General features: G+C 33.9%; 1 protein-coding gene across 5 annotated transcripts in view; it reads right to left on the bottom strand.

The window, feature by feature from the left end:
• KIF20B (kinesin family member 20B) overlaps positions 1 to 19,152 on the bottom strand; it is an 83,023-nt gene that overhangs the window by 15,613 nt on the left and 48,258 nt on the right. For all 5 annotated transcript variants that reach the window (XM_065922892.1, XM_065922891.1, XM_065922893.1 and 2 more), the window contains exons 20-26: positions 16,840 to 18,076; positions 16,361 to 16,499; positions 12,464 to 12,583; positions 10,457 to 10,517; positions 3,784 to 3,909; positions 2,789 to 2,916; positions 1,029 to 1,184 (exon numbers count right to left, since the gene is read on the bottom strand). In XM_065922892.1, coding sequence (XP_065778964.1) covers positions 1,029 to 1,184; positions 2,789 to 2,916; positions 3,784 to 3,909; positions 10,457 to 10,517; positions 12,464 to 12,583; positions 16,361 to 16,499; positions 16,840 to 18,076 — 1,967 coding nt within the window. The remainder of the gene's footprint in view (positions 1 to 1,028; positions 1,185 to 2,788; positions 2,917 to 3,783; positions 3,910 to 10,456; positions 10,518 to 12,463; positions 12,584 to 16,360; positions 16,500 to 16,839; positions 18,077 to 19,152) is intronic.

The raw sequence follows: 19,152 nt of genomic DNA, 5'->3' as shown, positions 1-19,152 counted from the left end.
CCTAGATTTGATCCTATATCCAGGAAAAAAAAAAAACAGTGGTAAAGTTGGTGAAATTCTAGTAAGATCCATAATATAGCAATCAGCATTGTAATAATAATATTAATTTTTTGGTTTTGATCACTGCACTATTGTTATGTAAGCTCTAACATCAGAAGTTGGGTAATAGGTATACAGAAATTCTCTGTACTGGCTTTGCAATGTTTCTGGAAATAAAGTGATTTCAAAATAAAAAATATTTTTTAAAATCTGTGGGAAAACCTTCTTTAACTTAGTGAAAATTAATGTTCCTGTTTGTACAGAAAAGTTCAGTACATATATAAGTAAACTTCTGTCGTAAACAAAGGAAATGCCAACAAGATGGCAATGTGATACTGCCATGTTACTATTACTATAAATAGGGAACTAGGGTTAGGGTTAAGTTATCTTTTCATTTAAAGATAATATATTATTACTCAATAGTTTTCCCAGGTCAACGATGACTTTGAACTTTTTTCTGATTGAGTATCAAAGAAACTAAGTTGTAGATTAAAATAGAAGGAAAAAACACAAACTATTAATAAGACAGAATTACTTGAGAACTATAGCTAGTCAATGTAAAACAGAAAGCTATTTCTACCTATAGTCTTCTAGAAACTATATAGTTGATGTTTTTTAAAAAAATTTAAAAAGATCTGACAAAATCAGCTTATGCGGTAAAATGCATACACCATGTTAACAGAATCTACAGTTCAAAATGCAAATATTTTACATTATAGTAGGGATAACCCTATGGCAGTCAAAAGGAAAAGATTTTTAAGTTCTGAATCTAGATATTGAGAAATAATTATTTTCCAAAAAATAAGAACTTCAAGATAAACTGGGATAGAAAACTCATCTTACAAATAGACAAGCTCCCTTAAAAACAAAAACACCAAACCCACACAACCAGGAAGACACTGATAAGAATCTAAGACTCCCAGGCAAAATTTAAGAAACCAAAGAAAGCAGCCAAAATACACAGCAGATAAAGTATAACTATTACCAACCATTTCATTTTGTTGCTTCAAACAATGCTCTCTGTCTTCAGCATATTTTTTCATCTCTTTGTTTCGTAGATTCTCAGCTTCTTTTGCTTGAGTGATAAGCATCATTTTTTCTTCTAACCATTTTTTTCTTTCAGCTTCATGTTTCTGTTCAGATTCCTACATGTAGACATAGCACAAGTAGCTATCACATGTTTCAAAAGCAGTTAATAAATCTGCATTTATAAACATTTCCATATAATACATGGCTCTTCATTTTACCTTTTCGAAAACTTAAAAACAAGCATTTTTCTTTAAATAATGACAAAGTTTGAGTATATTTCAGATTATAAAATGAACATTGTCAGTTGCTTTCCTAAATATTTATTTTATTTATAAACTTAATTTTGCTATAAAGTCCATTTAAGAACTTGCCTTCATCAGTGAGCTTAAGAAGAAATAACTGAAATTTCTGAAAGAATTACAGAGAATCAAGTCTTCCTAAATTCCAGATTAAAAAAAAATTTTTGATTTATAGTGGTCACTTCTAGCTGTGATTCCTAAAATAAAATTTTCCCAGGTATACAGAATGTCAAACAGTAACTTGTGTAACAGGACAAATATTTATTAGTTTAAAGAGTACAGGGAATAGCTGGATAGAAAATATAGTTGATCAATAAATTTTAAAGAGGCTTCCATAGATCCTTTAAGTTCAAAAACATCTTCATTTATACGTTCAAAGCTCATGTAAAACTTCTTTTGCAGCAAATATAATGATACTACACTAAAAGCTATGTATTTAAAAATCTACTGTTCTTAAAACTTGCAAAACCACTGTGCCAGATAAATTATCACAAGCCCATTACAGAATTACAAAGTTTATTATCTAAGACACATGATCATATTATTTTAGAACGCAAAACACCAGTATTCCTTAATATGAACATTCGCAAAGTAATTAGTGTATTTTTTCATAACTAATGGATTATCCACTCTGTTCTAGCTGCTTTTGGTTCTAACAATGGAAAGGATAAATTCTACAGTACGTAATTAATAGTTACAAAAAAGAAAGGAACTGATTTAATATCTGATTATATACAGCCTGAATTTAAGAAAATAATTTAGATGCAATCTTTTCAAAACTTACTCATTACTATGCTTTCTTCAATGCCAAAACTACAGTTGGATTGTAACTTCTAATAAATAAAATGTATAAAATTTTACATAATATTTGTTAAGTCCCATTAAAAAATCTCTGCCCTGTATGTCCTATTCTACACATGGCATGTGAAAGCTAAATAAGGAAAAATATATAAACAGAAAACAGAGTATCTTCTATGTAGTAATATAGTTTCAAATGTAGTAATACAGTTTCAAATGTATTCCAATGTCCAGACATACAATTCTATTCTTTTCCAGCTTAATAATTAAATTTACAATAATCAAAATAATTTTCCCAATAGTTTCTTCTCTACAGCAGTGTCTGAAGAGTTAGAAGTTTAAACAGTATAAAAATAGGTACAAAGACTTAAGACATGATGATACAAAAATTAAATATGTAAAACTGAAGACCCAGCCACTGCATTTTCATTGGCACTTAGTAGCTTGTATTCTAGGGAATCTCTTCCCCATGGCATTTCAATGTACTGAGAAATTATATACTAACATTTCCCAGCCATGAGTACATCCATATCTAAATTAATTATAAAATATTTACTAAACCATCTTATGAGAAATATTAATAAATATATAGATACAATTACACATGTAGATAAAAATCATACCTGTAACTCATCTTGAAGCTTACTGAGTTTTGTATTAAGTACATCTATGTTATCCTCAAATTCTTTATTTGAACTTTGATTGTGTTTGGCTTCCAAATCTTTGCATTTTTCCTTCCATTCTTCCAATTCTGATATGGAAATATAAATTTTTTTTAAGTACATGCAAAAGTTATACTGCACAGAGATGTATGTGGCATGGGTTACAGACAGGAATCAGCAGAGCCCAGAAGCAGAAGATCATAGGCCAAAATATTAAATAGACCTAAGACCATTCTGGGCTTCCCTTGTGGTTCGGCTGGTAAAGAATCCACCTGTAGTGCAGGAGACCTAGGTTCAATCCCTAAATTGGGAAGATCCCCTGGAGGGAAAGGCTACCCACTCCAGTATTCTGGCCTAGAGAATTCCAAGGACTGTATAGTCCATGGGGTCACAAAGAGTCGGACACGACAGAGATTTTCACACACACACACACACACACACACACACACACACCATTCTACAAGCTTAGCAAATTCTTAGACAAGAACTACAAAAACCTCTCAATAACTCATTGAATAGTGTTCTGAGTATACAGTTTAAATGAGTGCCAATATATAGGAAACTTCATGCTCTCAAAAATTAGAGGAAAAAAAAAAACAACCCATTGATGGTATTCTGAAGGACAGAATCAGAGTATTTATTGAGCTAAACATACAAGATGATACCAATTGCTGTAGCAAAGTGAAAAAGTTAAAAGCTTATTCTTAACATCTGGGGAACACTGCAAGCTATCATCCAGTTATTATGAAAGTGTATTGATTCCTTTCTTCAATGAGAATACAACGATCTTCATCACAGTAAAACATAACAAGTGACAGGATATTCCAAAAAGACAATAAATACTTTACTATTATAAATTATTATAAATATTAAACCACATTAAAAAGGAAAGCAAACCAGTAAAAGAAAGAAAATAAAAAAGCATGCTTTGAAATATTTAAGTAATCTTGTTTTACCTGTGGCCAGTCTTTTGGTCTCTTCTAATTTAGCCTCAAGCACTTGATCTTGTTCTACCTGAGTTTGCTCTTGTTCTTCCAGGGTCATTCGCATGTCTTTGATTATTTTTTCTTTAACACTCAGATCTAAAAATTTAGAAAGAACATTTTAGAAATTATTAACCTCCTCATCTAGATATCCATATTGAAAACTAAGTTAACTTAAATAGAACATGCGTTCCACATAGACAAAACTTTGTCTCGTTCACTGCTATATTTTCAATGCCTAGACCAGTACTGGCATATATGAAGGATCAAATAAATAACTGATGTACAGATGAAAGCAAGAATAAACAGACAGAAAAGGAAGCTTTTCAAATAAAATTAATCATTTTCAATACAATTAAGCTATTAATAAAAATCATAAAACTATTATTTTACTGTTCTTCACTTAATTGTGCTTCAGATACACTATGTTTTTTATTTTATTTTATTTTAGGCCTCTGTAATGTTATTAATTGGATTAATTTCAATATTGTTGTGTCCTAGGGAATCGTGGGGTCCACGGAGAGGGAGAAACAGGGAAATAGTTGGTCATGGGAGCAATCAGAGCACACACAGTCTTTATGACTTAATTTTACTGTCTTACATTGTTGTAGTTCATAGCGTCCCCCCTAGAAATACAGTAGTAACATCAGAGATCAGTGATCATAGGTCATCATAACAAATACAACAATAATGATAGAATTATTAAAATGTGATACAGAGGCAAGAAGTGAACAAATGATGTTAGAAAAATGGTGCTTATAGACTTGCTTGATGCAGGATTGCCACAGACTTCTATGATCACTGATCTCTGATGTTACTACTGTATTTCTAGGGGGGACGCTATGAACTACAACAATGTAAGACAGTAAAATTAAGTCATAAAGACTGTGTGTGCTCTGATTGCTCCCATGACCAACTATTTCCCTGTTTCTCCCTCTCCGTGGACCCCACGATTCCCTAGGACACAACAATATTGAAATTAATCCAATTAATAACATTACAGAGGCCTTTAAGTGTTCAAGTGAAAGGAAGTGTTCAAGGAGAGTCACACAACTCTCACTTTTAAATCAAAAGCTAGAAATGAAATGATTATGTAAGGAAGGTGTATCAAAAGCTGAGACTAGCCAAAAGCTAGGCCTCTCGTTCCAAACACTCAAGTTGTGACTGCAAACTAAAGTTCTTCAAGAGACTTTAAAGTCCTGCCCCAGTGAATATTCAAATGATAACAAAGTGAAACAGACTTACTGCTGATATAGAGAAACTTTCAGTGGCCTGGATAGAGAAATAAAAAATAACCACAACATTCGCTTAAGCCACAGTTTAATTTAGAGCAAGGCTCTAATTCTTTCCATTCGATGAATGCTGAGAGGTGAGGAAGTTGCAGAAGGAAAGTTTCAAGCTAGCAGAGGTTAGTTCTTGAGGTTCAAGGAAAGAAGCTGTCTCCAAAACATAAAAGTGCAAGGTGAAGCAGCCAAGTGCTAACATAGATGGGGCTGCCAGTTATCCAGAATATATGACTAAACTGCTGCAATATCATGATAAAACTTGAACAGACAAGGAGTTGCTTCTTAAGGATGAACAAAGAAAGTGGTTTCTTGAGATGGAATCTATTCTGAGTGAAAAATGTTGAAATGACAACAAAGGATTCAGAATATTACATAAACTGAGTTTATGTAATGTAAAGCAGTGACAGAGTCTAAGAGGCTTGACTCTAATTCTGAAAAAATTCTACTGTGGGTAAATAGGCATCAAACAGCAGAGCATGCTACAGAGAAATTGTTTATGAAAGGAAGAGTCAGCTGATGCGGCAAATTTCTTCATTGTCTTACTTTAAGAAATTGCCACAGCCACCCCAGTCTTCAGCAACCACTACTTTGTTCAGTCAGCAGTCTTCAGCATCAACGCAAGGCCCTACTCTATCAGCAAAAAGATTACAGCTCCCTGAAAGCTCCGATGATGGTTATCATTTTTTAGCAATAAAGCTATTTTTTAATTAGCTGTGAGCACTGTTTTCTTAAACATAATACTATTACGTCTTAATCTGGAAAAGGTAAAAAGAAACAGATTCTCCCCTAAAGCAACCAGAAGGAACACAGTTTTGCAGATATCTTGATTTTAGCCTTATTAGACCTTTTTCAGACTTCTGACCTCCAGAGTTGTAAGGTAATATATCTGCATTGTTTAAAGTCATTTAACTATGTGCATGGGTGCTAAGGGCTTCCCTGGTGGCTCAGACTGTAAAGAATCTGCCTGCAATATGAGAGACCTGGTTCAATCCTTGGGTTGCGAAGATCCCCTGGAGGAGGGCATGGTAACCCACTCCAGTATTCTTGCCTGCAGGATGTCACGGAGAGGAGCCTGCTAGGCTCTACAGTCCACAAGGTCACGAAGAGTTAGACATGACTGAAGTGATTTAGCACGCATGCACAGGACCAAATCTGAAACATCTCTGAGGTACACCAATACTAATAAACACATATATTGGGATTTAGAAAAACCCTTATTTGACAAATTTTACTGTTAATATTCTTAAACCAAAACTAAAACTGCTATTTTTACCTCCTTAAAACAATAAATTCTCAATCCCAAATTTACTATTTTGAAAATCTCAAGTAATTATTTTCTCTAGAAAAAATTTCAAAGCAAAATATTTACTTCTAGTGTTTTTTTAAACCAGCTCCTCAGGAACAACTGTGCTATTACAACCTTACTAAAACTGTTTCTCGCCCTTGAATAAATGACTAAAATAATGGATTATAAATAATTCGAATCCTACCTGAAAGAGATAAGGAGGAAAGACTGGCTTATTGTCTTTGGTGACACAACACTAGGGCTCACTTCCCACACCTCTTACCAAGACTACTATTCATGTCAGAGGTGATAAATCTATAAATGCATAGCTCAAACTCAGAGCACTAAAAGTAACACTAAAAATGACACAAATATTTTAAAATGGCCCCCTTAAAATACTTACTATAAAGCAAGCTTAAAACAAAACAATGAGAAAATATTTTGAGTAATTTTCAGTATTTCTGTTCATTGATGTAAGCCACCAAGAGAATTAATGAAACAGAATTCTTTCTTAGGATCAAAGAAGTACTGGTATTCTACCTCAAACTCTTCCTTTGGGGAAGAAAGGAAGCATCCAAAAAGCATGATATGCAAATATATTGACTATATAATCACAATTTTATTCAAATAATCTGTTCTTACATCCTATCTTCTGCTCTAAATTAGAGGGTTCAAAAGAAGGAATTTAAGTATCTAGTTAGCAATCAGTAAAGTCCCAAGACACCAATGATGACTTCACTAATAGCTATCCATCTATTTTGAAAGGCAGAAACAGTAAAAGAAAAAAGATAATTATATTGATCACAGCCTCCAATAACTGAACTTTATTTCAAGAAAAGGATCCAGAAATACGCAACAAATAAAACACAAAATAAAACAAAAGGACATGAACTAGGTATTTCATCAAAGCTATCTAAAGACAGCTATGAACTAACATAGCTAAATAAATGACTGGCAGACAATCAATCAATTAAGTGTTTAACATTCAGGGGAGAGGATCACCGAAAGCTATATAACGTCCTAGAAAGGCTTCAAGGAGGAAAAGCTTAAGCTTTTCTAATGTTCGAGAACAACTTGGTTGTGGAAAGAAGGGACATAGCACCAATTTGTGAAAGAAACGACATACAAATGGCATGTAAAACTTCTGGATTAGAAATACTCAGTGATTGGGAATTTCACAGCAGTCCAGTGGTTAAGATATGGCGCTCTCACTGCCAGGGCCCTGGGTTCGATCCCTAGTCAGGGAACTAGATACCACATTCCACAACTAAGAGTAGGCATGTCACAACTAAAGATCCCAAGTGCCACAACTAAGACCCAGGGCAGCCAAATAAATTATTATTCTTTTACTAAAGTGAGAGAATTCACACTTCTCATTATCAAAACTCACTAAAAGGTAAGTAACAATACTGTATGGTACTAGCATTAAGGACTGACATATACAACAATGAAAGAGTTAAGAGTTAGGAGATAAATCCTTACATTTATGGTCAACTGATTTTCAACAACGATGCAAAACAATGCAACAGGAGAAAGAATAGTCTTTTCAAAAATGGTGCTGTGACAATTGGATCTCCAAATGAAAAAGAATTAAGTTAGACATCTACCTTACATAATATACAAAATTATACTCAAAAAAATTAACTCAAAAGTGAATCAAAGACCTAAATACAAGAGCCAAAAACTATAAAACCCTCAGAAGAAAACCTAGGTAACATCAGATTAGGCAACAGGTTTTTTAGACATGATACCTAAAGCATAAGCAATCAAAACAAGATAGGTAACATCAAAATGAAAAACTTTCACTTTGTAAACATTGTAAAGCAACTATACTCCAATAAAAATTAACTTAAAAAATTAAAACTTTTATCTATCAAAGGACACTACCCAGGAAGTGAAAAACCACCCACAGAATAGGAGAAAATATTTACCTGATAAGGGTCTAGAATCCAGAAAATATAAAAATCACAACTCCACACACACACACACACAAAACAAGTTGAGGGAGGGGGCAAACAACCCAACTGAATTGTTTGAGGGGGCAAGAGGGGGCAACTTTTGCCCAAAACAGGCAAAGCACATTAAGGACATTAGCAGACATTTCTGCAAAGAAGATATACCAATGGCCAATAGCAGAAGACAAGATGCTCAATATTACTAGGAAAGGCAAATCAAAACAACAAATAGACTTACTGGGTGGTCCAATGGTTAAGAATCTGCCTTGCAATTCAGGGGATATGGTTTCAATCCCTGGTCAGGAAACTAAGATCCTACATACTGTGGACCAACTAAGTCCACGTGTCTAAACTACGAAGCCTGTTCTGTGGAGCCTGTGCCCACAACTAGAGAAGCTGTGCGCCAGAACAAAAGATCTCAAAGACACAATGAAGATCCCATGGACCACAACTAACACTTGCTGCAGCTGAATAAATAAGTGAACCAAAATGACATACTCCTTTATACCCACCAGGATGTCAGGGGAAAAAATTATGTCTACTCTGTGTGAATATGACCTTACTTGGAAAAAAAGGCTTTGCAGAGGTAATCAAGTTCAGAATAAGGTCATACTGGATTAGCGTGCCTGAATGCAAAGTTGCTTCAGTCGTTTCCAACTCTTTGCGACCCCGTGAACCGCAGTCCACCAGGCTCCTCTGTCCATGGGATTCTCCAGGCAAGAATACTGGAGTGGGTTGCTCCAGGGGGAAGTCTCAGGGGATCTTCCCAACCCACAGGTGGAGCCCAGGTCTCCTGCATTGCAGGTGGATTCTTAATAGCTGAGCCACTGGGGAACTCCCACTACTGGATTACAGTGGGCCCTAAATTCAACATAACTGGTGTCCTTGTAAGAAAAGGGAAGTCTGTATGGCAGCAATAGAGAGAAGAAACACACTCAGAGGGAAGATGTCTATGTTAAGACAGAAGCAGAAACTGGAGTTCTGGTGGAAGCATGAATGAAGAGTGATTGCTAATCAGTACAGCATTTCTTTCTAGGTGATGAAAATGCTCTGGAATTACACAGTGGTAGTGGCTGTACAAGTTTGTGAATATAGTAAAAGCTACCAATACTGTACACTTTTAAAGGGTAAATTTTATGTTTTGTGTATCTCAATTTAAAAATTCAGTAAGATACCTAGGTAATGGCTTTCAGTATTTAAATAGAACTTTAGAAGCCAGGGAAACCCTTAAGAGCTAAAAATGTACTTTTCTGCTTGTCAGAGAATGTCTAATACAAAGTTAAAATCACAAAGGTGAAGGAACTCAACAGTGAAAACAAAGAGAAAAAAGATAATGATGCCTTATTCAAGAAATTTGTCACAGCGGTTAAGGTCCATATTGAGAGAAAGGCAGTAACCAGAAGAATAGACCACAAAAGCCAAGGTAAAAGAGTTTCAAAAAGGGGGAAGCTACACATCACCTTTATACTTAGAAAAAACACTCTTACACAATTAATACTACTTAAAAAACGAAAATGAAAGAAAGTGAATTGACAAATAATTAAAAAATAAAGGAAAGGACGGATTGCAAAAACCAAAAAGATCTGAAACTATGTAGGCTACAAGTGGCCTGGATTAAAGTTTAGAGAGAATGGAGAAGATGGAAGATTAAGAGTACTCAAAATGGGCCTACACCACACATCTCAATATGTGGCCAAGAAATAAAACAGTAAAATATGAAAGAAACTATATTCTGTTTCGAAGAATGTTTTATAGAATAGCCAAGATCTATTCACACCTGCCAACAATGACAAAGGAGCCAAAGTAAAGGAAAATTCCAAAAATATTACAGAAATATGAGATGGTTATGGGACAGTGGCCTAAAAGGGTGGGAGAAAATAAGATTCTGTAGGGACATATATTCTCACATCCAAGTTACTGATCCAAGTTAATTCCTCTTCACTGATAAACTTCAGGGTAGTAAGTTACTTTTGAGAATCAATGCTTTTCTCTTTTGATAAAGTTACATTTTATGTTGCCCTTATTTCACTTCAGAATTTTCAAAGGAAAATGATGAACCAATTGTTATTCTAGCTACTTATTTTGCAGTCTTTTTAGTACTGGAAGAAGAGGTTTCTGACCTTTGCACACTCTCTCATACTGTTGTATAGCTTCTTCCACTTTTTGATTATTTAACTGCTCCTGCAAATGAAAGAATATGAAATGCAAATGAAACTTAATCATACGCCAATATTTAATAGTGGGACTTGAACAGGGTTTATTATTAACTTTGAAATCTATCTCCTAGAAGGCTAAGAGTCTTAAGCTCCTAAGTTTGTTTCACCTCAGAGTAAAGGGTAGGGTGAGAGTGATAATAGGAAAAAACAAAACAAAAACACCCCCCACCAACTTTATACCTTTAATCTACCTCAAAAATGCCAAATCATTTTCTTCACTCAACATTTTAAGCTAGCATGTATGTTCTCTTACACAACACAAAAAGCATAAAGGATAAGAAATATATTTAATATGGGAACAACAAAGTAAACCATCAATAAATTCCTTATCAAGTAAACTCAAGATGCAGAAAAAAATGAGCCCCCACATCCCCTATATGTAGAAAGTAGCTGGAAGGTTTGAAAAAGACGCAACATTACTTTATGGACACTGAAAATCCTTCAACTTTAGTTTTAACCCATCTGGTAATCTAACCTTCCATCTAGAGCTGGAAGGATGGTGAAAAGACAGTAAAGAAAACGAGGGAGGAACTACGGAGGTGGATGGACAGAGACGGATGGAAACAGAACTGCAAAGGCTGACGGACAGGGACCAAACAGACCGGCAACAGCACTACAGACACGGACCCACAGGAGGCAAACAGAACCAAGGAGGTGGCCGGCAGCATGGAACCGGGCGGAGAACGACAGAAGCAGACAGACGGAAAGCGCCTGAGGTGGACGCAGGATGACGCAGGTAGCCCTGACACGATGAAACAGACAGGGAACAAGGAAGGTGACGGAAACAGACAGAGAATGGCGGAAGTGGGTGACCAGAGACCGAAACGCTGAGGACAGCACTGCTGACAGAGAACGATGGAGGTGGTCAGACAGGACAGAAGCAGATGGAGAGCGACAGAGGTAGACAGATGGGGACGGAAACAGATGGAAAATGACAGCGGCGGTCCAAGGTGGTCCGACAGTGAGGGAAAGAACCCAGTTGGTGTCTGGTTACATAAGGGCGCACTATAAACAAAATTTCCATCTGTCTTGACACCTCACCATTCCTTTGGATTGATGCTCAAATCATTTATCACCAAATACTCATAGCTGTTCCTCAAAGTCCCCTAAAGATCCCTAGGGTGTTCGAATCATGAAATAATTGTCTTCTTGAAAGTAGGATTTTAACAGCTTTTTTCTTCCTAAAGGCCTCCAAACATCTCCTGAAAACATGACTCTTGATCTGCAGGTGTCAGGGAACATGAAGGCAGACTAAGAGATCCTCCTGAAACGGAGCTCCCAATGCCTGGGAATCTCCCCTAAACCTGGGGCTGCGATGCCCTTCCCTGACAGTAAATGCAAACAAATCTCTGGAGCAATCCCAGCTGTTATAGGCACCTTGACCAGACACTGGGCTGGGTTTACCACCTAAGACTCCTGAGTTGTGATAAACATTTTAAGGCAGGATAAGGAAAAAAAAATTTTTTTACAAGCATAAAATTCTCTGTGTCCGCCTGCTACCCTATTTTAACTGTGCATTATGCACTGGCATTAACCCCTCCTTAGAAGACACAGGAATGCCTGCTGGATGGTAAAAAGCTATTTCTCCTGGTGCCAGCAAGGTAACTCCTTAGGAGATAAGCTTCCTTCTTATCGTGAAAGGGGCCATGATTACCCCCTACTCATATCTGAGTACTGTAAATTGTCAACAATATATTATTTGATGGATAACCCTTTGTCTCAAAAAGTATGCAACTTAGCTTTGACCTCTAATGGGTGGAACAGTCCTAAGAGCTTTCTGAAAGACTGTCTCCCAGGTTATAATCCTCAAATTATCCATTTTTTACTTTAAAAAACATATATACATTTAATTAAACACTAAAATATACCAGCAGAATCTATTTAAATCTTCTTTAAAAACAAAACTGTTACCTGAAGTTGCTGAATGGTTCGCTGTTTCATATCTATTTCCTGAGAACACTGGTTTTTCTTTTTCTCCAGTTCATTAATTTTAATCCTCAACAATTTCTCCTCATCACGCATTACAGAGACCTACAAAGTAATAAATCAAATTAAGTATTTCTAAAAATACTAATTGCTTTTGTTGTTTAAAATTCAAGGCCACTGTCTCAAAGATTAATGTCCTTTTTAAGAGCATTGGAAAAATTACAGATTCTAACATACATGATGTAGCTCAAATTATCAGAATCTCAAACTCTGTAAATGCTCCCAAAAAAGACTCAGAATAGTCCCATGCATGCAAGAGGGAAATCATCATCATGGAAAAATCAATAGAGATACTCTAGGGGAAAAATACTGACTCTGATTTCCAAGATTTATTAAGTAATATGATCCAGTAACACAAGAAATAACTTAACAGTTAATAATGGCATGTAGAGGATGAAAACTGAACAATTACAAGATCAAAAGGTACCCATGCAAGGGAAGGTCAATTGATTTTTGGTGTTACGGGTAACTTAATCCTACAAACCTATTAAAGAAATCAAAAAGCACTTTGAGTTAGTATGCAAATCTTAAAGGAAAAGAGGGGAGAAGGAGGGAGGGGAGAGAAGGGAAAGGGATAAATAGAGAAAACATGTATCAAAGTACACCTTTAGGCCAATTTTCAAGATATCTAGGGATCTCATAAACCAAAGGAAATTAACTGAACAAAATTCCCCTTCATAAAAATTATGGAGATACCATAATAATAGTAGTTCTTTGGTTTCAGGTGATTTTTACATTTCTTTTTAGGCTTCCTGTATGTTCCAAAATTACTACAATAAACATATATTCCTTTTATAATCATACATTAATAAGATTAATTTTATATATTATCTTATTTTGTTCAAAAACAAGGGACTTCCACTGATAAACACCATCTTCATCAATTTTACAGACATAAACTGTCTGCCAATAATACAGAGACTATGTATTGCACCAAGATGCACATAAGGACTGCTTCAGTTTCCATCCTGGCTCTAACACTGGACAAGTTATCTCTCTCCACGCCTGTTTCCCTAGTCATGAAATGGAAGCTAAAAATAGTCCCTATGCCTAACATTTGTATGAAAATTAAATGAGATGATACACGTAAACTCAGAACAACCTATCCAGAGTAAGCTTCTATTATTATTAGCATTAACATTATACATTGTTTATTTTGAAAGACAGAAAACACTCTTAATTCTCGCCCTTAGAGTAATGTTAGTCATCTGCACAATAAAACATTACTTAAAAAGAGATACCACCTAAAGCTATGAAAAAAAAAAAAAAATTTAAAACTAGAACAAATTTTAAAAGCAGTATTTATATACAGCTGATCCCATTTATAAAAATAAAAACACACAAGCACATAGAGTAACTATTTTACATATATGGATACAGAGGGTATCTACCAAGTCATAGCGGGAGCTTCTCTTTACCAGTACAGGCCTAATAGTCATGAAAATTATAATTTATTTGATCAAAAAGTTTACACCCATTCTTTTCATTCATTTTTAATTTACATTAATGCTATATTATTGTGAGCTTTATTATGCTACATAAAAAATTATTCAAGGACTTCAAATGCTGGATAAAAAAGTTTTAAGTCTTTTTAAAAGTACTGAGAAACTAACAAAAACATAAATAAATAGCAAGATAACAAAAAAATTTAGTGAAAAAATAATCACAAAAATAAGTGTAACATTGACTGGCTTTTATTTTGAGGACATTCACAGAATGAGGAGGCCTGACTTTCAACAAGTAAGCTAGAAGATATTTGCAATATATTTTATAAGAATTAGAACCAAGGACTTCCCTGGTAGGAAGTGGTAAACAATTACTGGTGGAAACTAGAGAAAGCTCGTGCAGCAATGAAGACTCTGCACAGTCAAAAATAAATAAATAAATAAAAATTTAAAAACAAAGAATCAGACATAAGAATAAAGAAATCCAACACAATAATTTTTAAAAGGATAGCAAAATTAAAAGAAAATATGAACGAGTGTATTTCACAGAGTGAAAACTAGAATAGACATTTAGTGAATAAAAACAGACACTGAGAGGAATACAACTTAAAACCATAAGATACCCCTTTACCGCCTAACCCAACAATTCTACCCCATGCTCTACAAATTCTTGTACATGCATACCTAGGGCGTGTTTAAAATAGGATCACTCTTTCTTCTAAGAGCAAAGAACGAAAACAATGTAAATGGTCAAGAGAACAGATAACTAAATTGTACAGTTACACACACTTTGGAATATTACACAGCAGTGAAAGTGATTAACTATAACCATACATAAATGACTCTCAGGAATATGATGTGGATAATGTCTCAGAACACAATTAATGTGTAGAAATAAAAAAAAAAAAATATATATATATATATATATAGCTTAACTTACATTTTTAACAGATCTAAAAAAAGACAAATACAAAACATTCATTATAGTAACTTCATTGGGGATAGGAAACAAAAAATGGATGAGACCCACAAACATCTGCTGTGTGAATATTCTTCAGACATTAGAATTTAAGTATTCTTTTGTAACTAACTCTAAGGAATGAAAAATATTTAAAATTATTTCAACTTTTTAAAAAAGTCTAATTATGATACAAAATACAGCAATCATAAAAGAAAAATAAATTGCTCCAAGGGAAAAAAGCACTATAATCAAAATCAAGAAAAATGGCAACATAGGGGTCAGGTGCAGGGGTTATCCACAATTAATATCCTTAAAAAGTTACTTTCCTAAATATATAGTAAGCTCCCATAAAGCAATAACAATAAAAAAATAATAACCTAAACTAAAACAAAGAATATGAATACTCAGACCATAGGAGAAAAAAAAAATAAATTGTAAACCAAAAAATGTTCATTCTAATTAAAGATATGCAAGTTAGAATTATAGTTGAGATATACTATTTACATGTCAAGTTAGCAGATATCAAAGAAATAATGATAAAATACTACTTTGTGGATAAGAGTATAGAGAAAAATACTTTCTTATACATTAGTTCTGGTGAGTAAATTGGCATCATCTCTAAAAAGCATAATAAATATCAAAATGTACAAACCAGTGACTCATAAATTCCACTTTTAGGAATTTATTTCACAGGAAGACCTTTAAAAGTTCAAAATGACATCACTGCATCAGTAACTGGAAATCAATTGTTCAATTATAGGGGACTCACTAACCATATATACATGTTCCTAGTCATTAAAAAAGTCATTTGGAAACTCTTTATATCTTAAGATGGAGAGACAGTCAAGATAACTATGTGAAGAAAAACAAGGTTCACATAGTATTTATTGGAGGTTTCCATTTTTTAACAGGAAGAGAAGAAAGGAACAACAGAGGAAGAGGGAGAAGTGAAGAAAAAAATTACTGGTAACATTTGATTCCTTGGTGGGAAGCTTGATGGCAGTTTTCCCCCTCACTATATATACTTTCATGTGTTTTAAATTTGGAACCATGTGAACGTATTTCCTATTTTAAAAATCAAATTATAACAAAACTTGTTACAACTGCGCTACCTACTCTCCTACATACAATCTATAAACAAGTTTACTTTTTACTTTTGGGGGGGACTTGAGCTTAGTCCTTAAAAGAAAAAAAAGGTTCTAGTCTTATATAAGGCACATATTTTTCTTACTATTAGACATTCTTCAGTTTGTTTAAGCTGACTAAATTTTCTGTGAAATAACAGTTCTCATCATTTAAAAAAAAATTACAGAGTTGACAAATGTTCTGGTCGATATCAAAATTAGTGTCTAAACATGATATATAAGGAAAACAATCATTATCGTTTAAAGTGGCCACACTTTTCAAATAACTAACCTTTTTCTGTACTTGCTCAATCTGCTTTTTGGCATCAGCCAGTTTCTCTTTGAGCTCAGCATAATCTTCTTCCTTCCTCTGAAGATCAGCTTTCAGATTCTGAGCAAGAGTAGTGCTTGCAGAGAGCTCCTCTTTCAACCTAAAAATCACAAATCACTTTCTTATAGTGATATGTCACTAATCACTCAGGATCATATGTGTGACTAGTAATCTACAAAATTAGATCTTTTCACAAATTTGGAAAGTCCACAGCATGAATGAGTACTTCAAGGAGGATTTCAGGAGATTTTATAAACAGAATTCTGCATGTAAATAACATTCAGTCCCAAAGGTTTATACAAAGTTCCAGTTCTTCTCTCAACATACATGCTATATTTAACCAGATTAAGTTATGCCCACCTAAATGCTTTAAAAGCTATATAGAAAAATCAATAAAAGAAATGTAAATTTTTAAAACCTTTTAATAACTTTTAGCTTACTTTTCTGTTTCTTGCCAGCTTGTTTCCTTTTCCTCTTCCTTTAATTGAAGTGAATGCTTAGCATCTTGCAAATTTTTTGTTAATTGCATGATTTCTTCTTTCAATTTGACTTCCCTTTCCCTTAAATCTCTGGCATTTTGGATAGAATCTTTAAGATTTGCTTGACATTCATTCAGATCTCTTTCTTGCTTTAAAATGATAGATTCCTTTTCCATAATTTCTTGTTCTAACTTGGCTGAATGGCTACATTCATCTTTCTGAGTTTCTAACACTGCTTCAAGTTCCTTTACTTTCACCTTATAGCAAGTAACATCTTGCATAAGTTCTGAAAGTGCTCTCTTTCCTTCCACTACATGCTGTACTTCAATATCAAGACTAACCGTTTTTTCTTGCAATTCTTCCTTCAGCTGCTGTATAAGACTATCTTTTTCTTTTAGTAAATCATCTTGATTTTTTTTCTCCCTCTCTTCTATTTTTAGTCTATTGTTTTCATTTGTATAGTCTTTTACTTCTGCCTGTAATTTTTCAATTTGTTGTTCTAGTTCCTCAATCTGATGGGTTTTTCTGGAGGAAGTCTTTACAATCTCCTTACATTCTTCCCAAATGGCTTCAACAGTAGAGTGGAAAGACCTTTCCCTACTAAGTTCCTGAATACCATGCTCTTTAACCTGCTTACTTATCAAATAATCATTATCCAAATGATTTAAGTGTGTATTCGGCAAATTATCTTCTTGAGAACAACTGGACAGATCCCTGAGACTGAGTAAATCTATGCTTGTGATCTGAGAAACTGAATCAAGTCTACGCAGTTCATCTATTTTTTCTTGCATTAATTTTATTTGGGAAACATTATTTGTGATGTTTCTTCTAGCAGTTTCTATCTCTTCTGACAATTTCATGATCCTTTCCTTCTGTTCTTGATTTATACTTTTCTGCACATGTAATTCAGAAATCACATTGTCATAACTCAACTGAATTTGTTGGACCTCTATACTAAAACCTAAACTTTTTTTTTCAGAAGAAGAAAGTTCCTGCTGCAAACTAACAATCTGTTTATTTAATTCTGTTTTTTCATCCTTTTCATTTTTAAGTTCATTCTCAATGGTGAGCAAACGTGTTTTTAACTCTTCATTATTTTCTTGTAGAACTCTAATGTTTTCCTCATCCGAAATGCTCTCTTGCATTTCTTCACTTTTCTTTTGGTCTTCAGTGATAGTTGGGCTAGCATGTGTAAGTCCTTTAAAAATTAAAAAAAATACATTATTAATCTGGCAAACCTTAATACAATCAGAAAGTTACCATATAAGCCAATATTCAAACATATGGAACATATGAAAACAAACAATGAAAAACAGAGATACGCTATTGAGTTAAAAAAGAAAAATCAGGTTGCAAAACATACATAGTATAAACCCAATTATGTAAAAATCATAGTTCCATTAAGTCACAGCAGAGTTATTAGCAAAGGATGTACAAGAAAATACTGGCAGCTACTTTTGAGTGTGATTACCAGTTACTTCTACTTTATTTTTATAGCTTTTAATGTTATTTGAATTGTTTACCACAAATCTTTATTATTACTATGAGATAAGAGGGTAGCGAATCACACCCTAAGGCCAACTAAAGAACAGTTTAAAAGTACAATTATACTATAGGTCTAGTAAATCAGTGATTTACAAACTGAGTGCCTTACACTTTCAGAGTGGAAATTAGGAGAAAAATGGTTAAACTTCTGCTAAGTCTAATGGAGCCCTACCTTTACTAGTTGCATAACTGTCAATAAACTGTTTGATCCCATGGCTGTTTCCTCAAATGTAAAATGGAAATAATGGATCACCTATCTCAGAGTTATTGTGAAGATCAAGAAAATAAATGAACTTGGAACATTGTGTTTGGGATGTAGTTAGATATTATTAAAAACTGAAAATCTGTACAGAAGAGCTCAGCTAGTTAAAAATTAATAAATGTTTGTCTTTTTCAGGCTTAATCCCTACATTTCAAAAATAGGATATTTCTCTCTGCCCTACTTTCTACAGGATAGTATTAAGAGGGCCAAAAAAATTAATATATAATGTATGTTAAAGCATTTCCTAAATGTTATGTAAGTACAAGAACTTTAACAGATACAGTTGATATAGATTAAATTAAACTGTGTCCAGAGGATGCACTATTAGCTAAAAGTTAATTCTTAATATTTATGTTGACAAAATAAATCATCTCACACAACTGTTCAATATAAATTATGTTCAGATTTTTCTCACAGATTGCATGATTAATTCTTGAAACATAATTCTCAATTCTCCAGATATACAA

Source organism: Muntiacus reevesi, chromosome 2 (assembly GCF_963930625.1).
Source record: "Muntiacus reevesi chromosome 2, mMunRee1.1, whole genome shotgun sequence".
Taxonomy (NCBI): Eukaryota; Metazoa; Chordata; class Mammalia; order Artiodactyla; family Cervidae; genus Muntiacus; species Muntiacus reevesi.
This window is presented reverse-complemented; position numbering and strand designations above follow the sequence as displayed.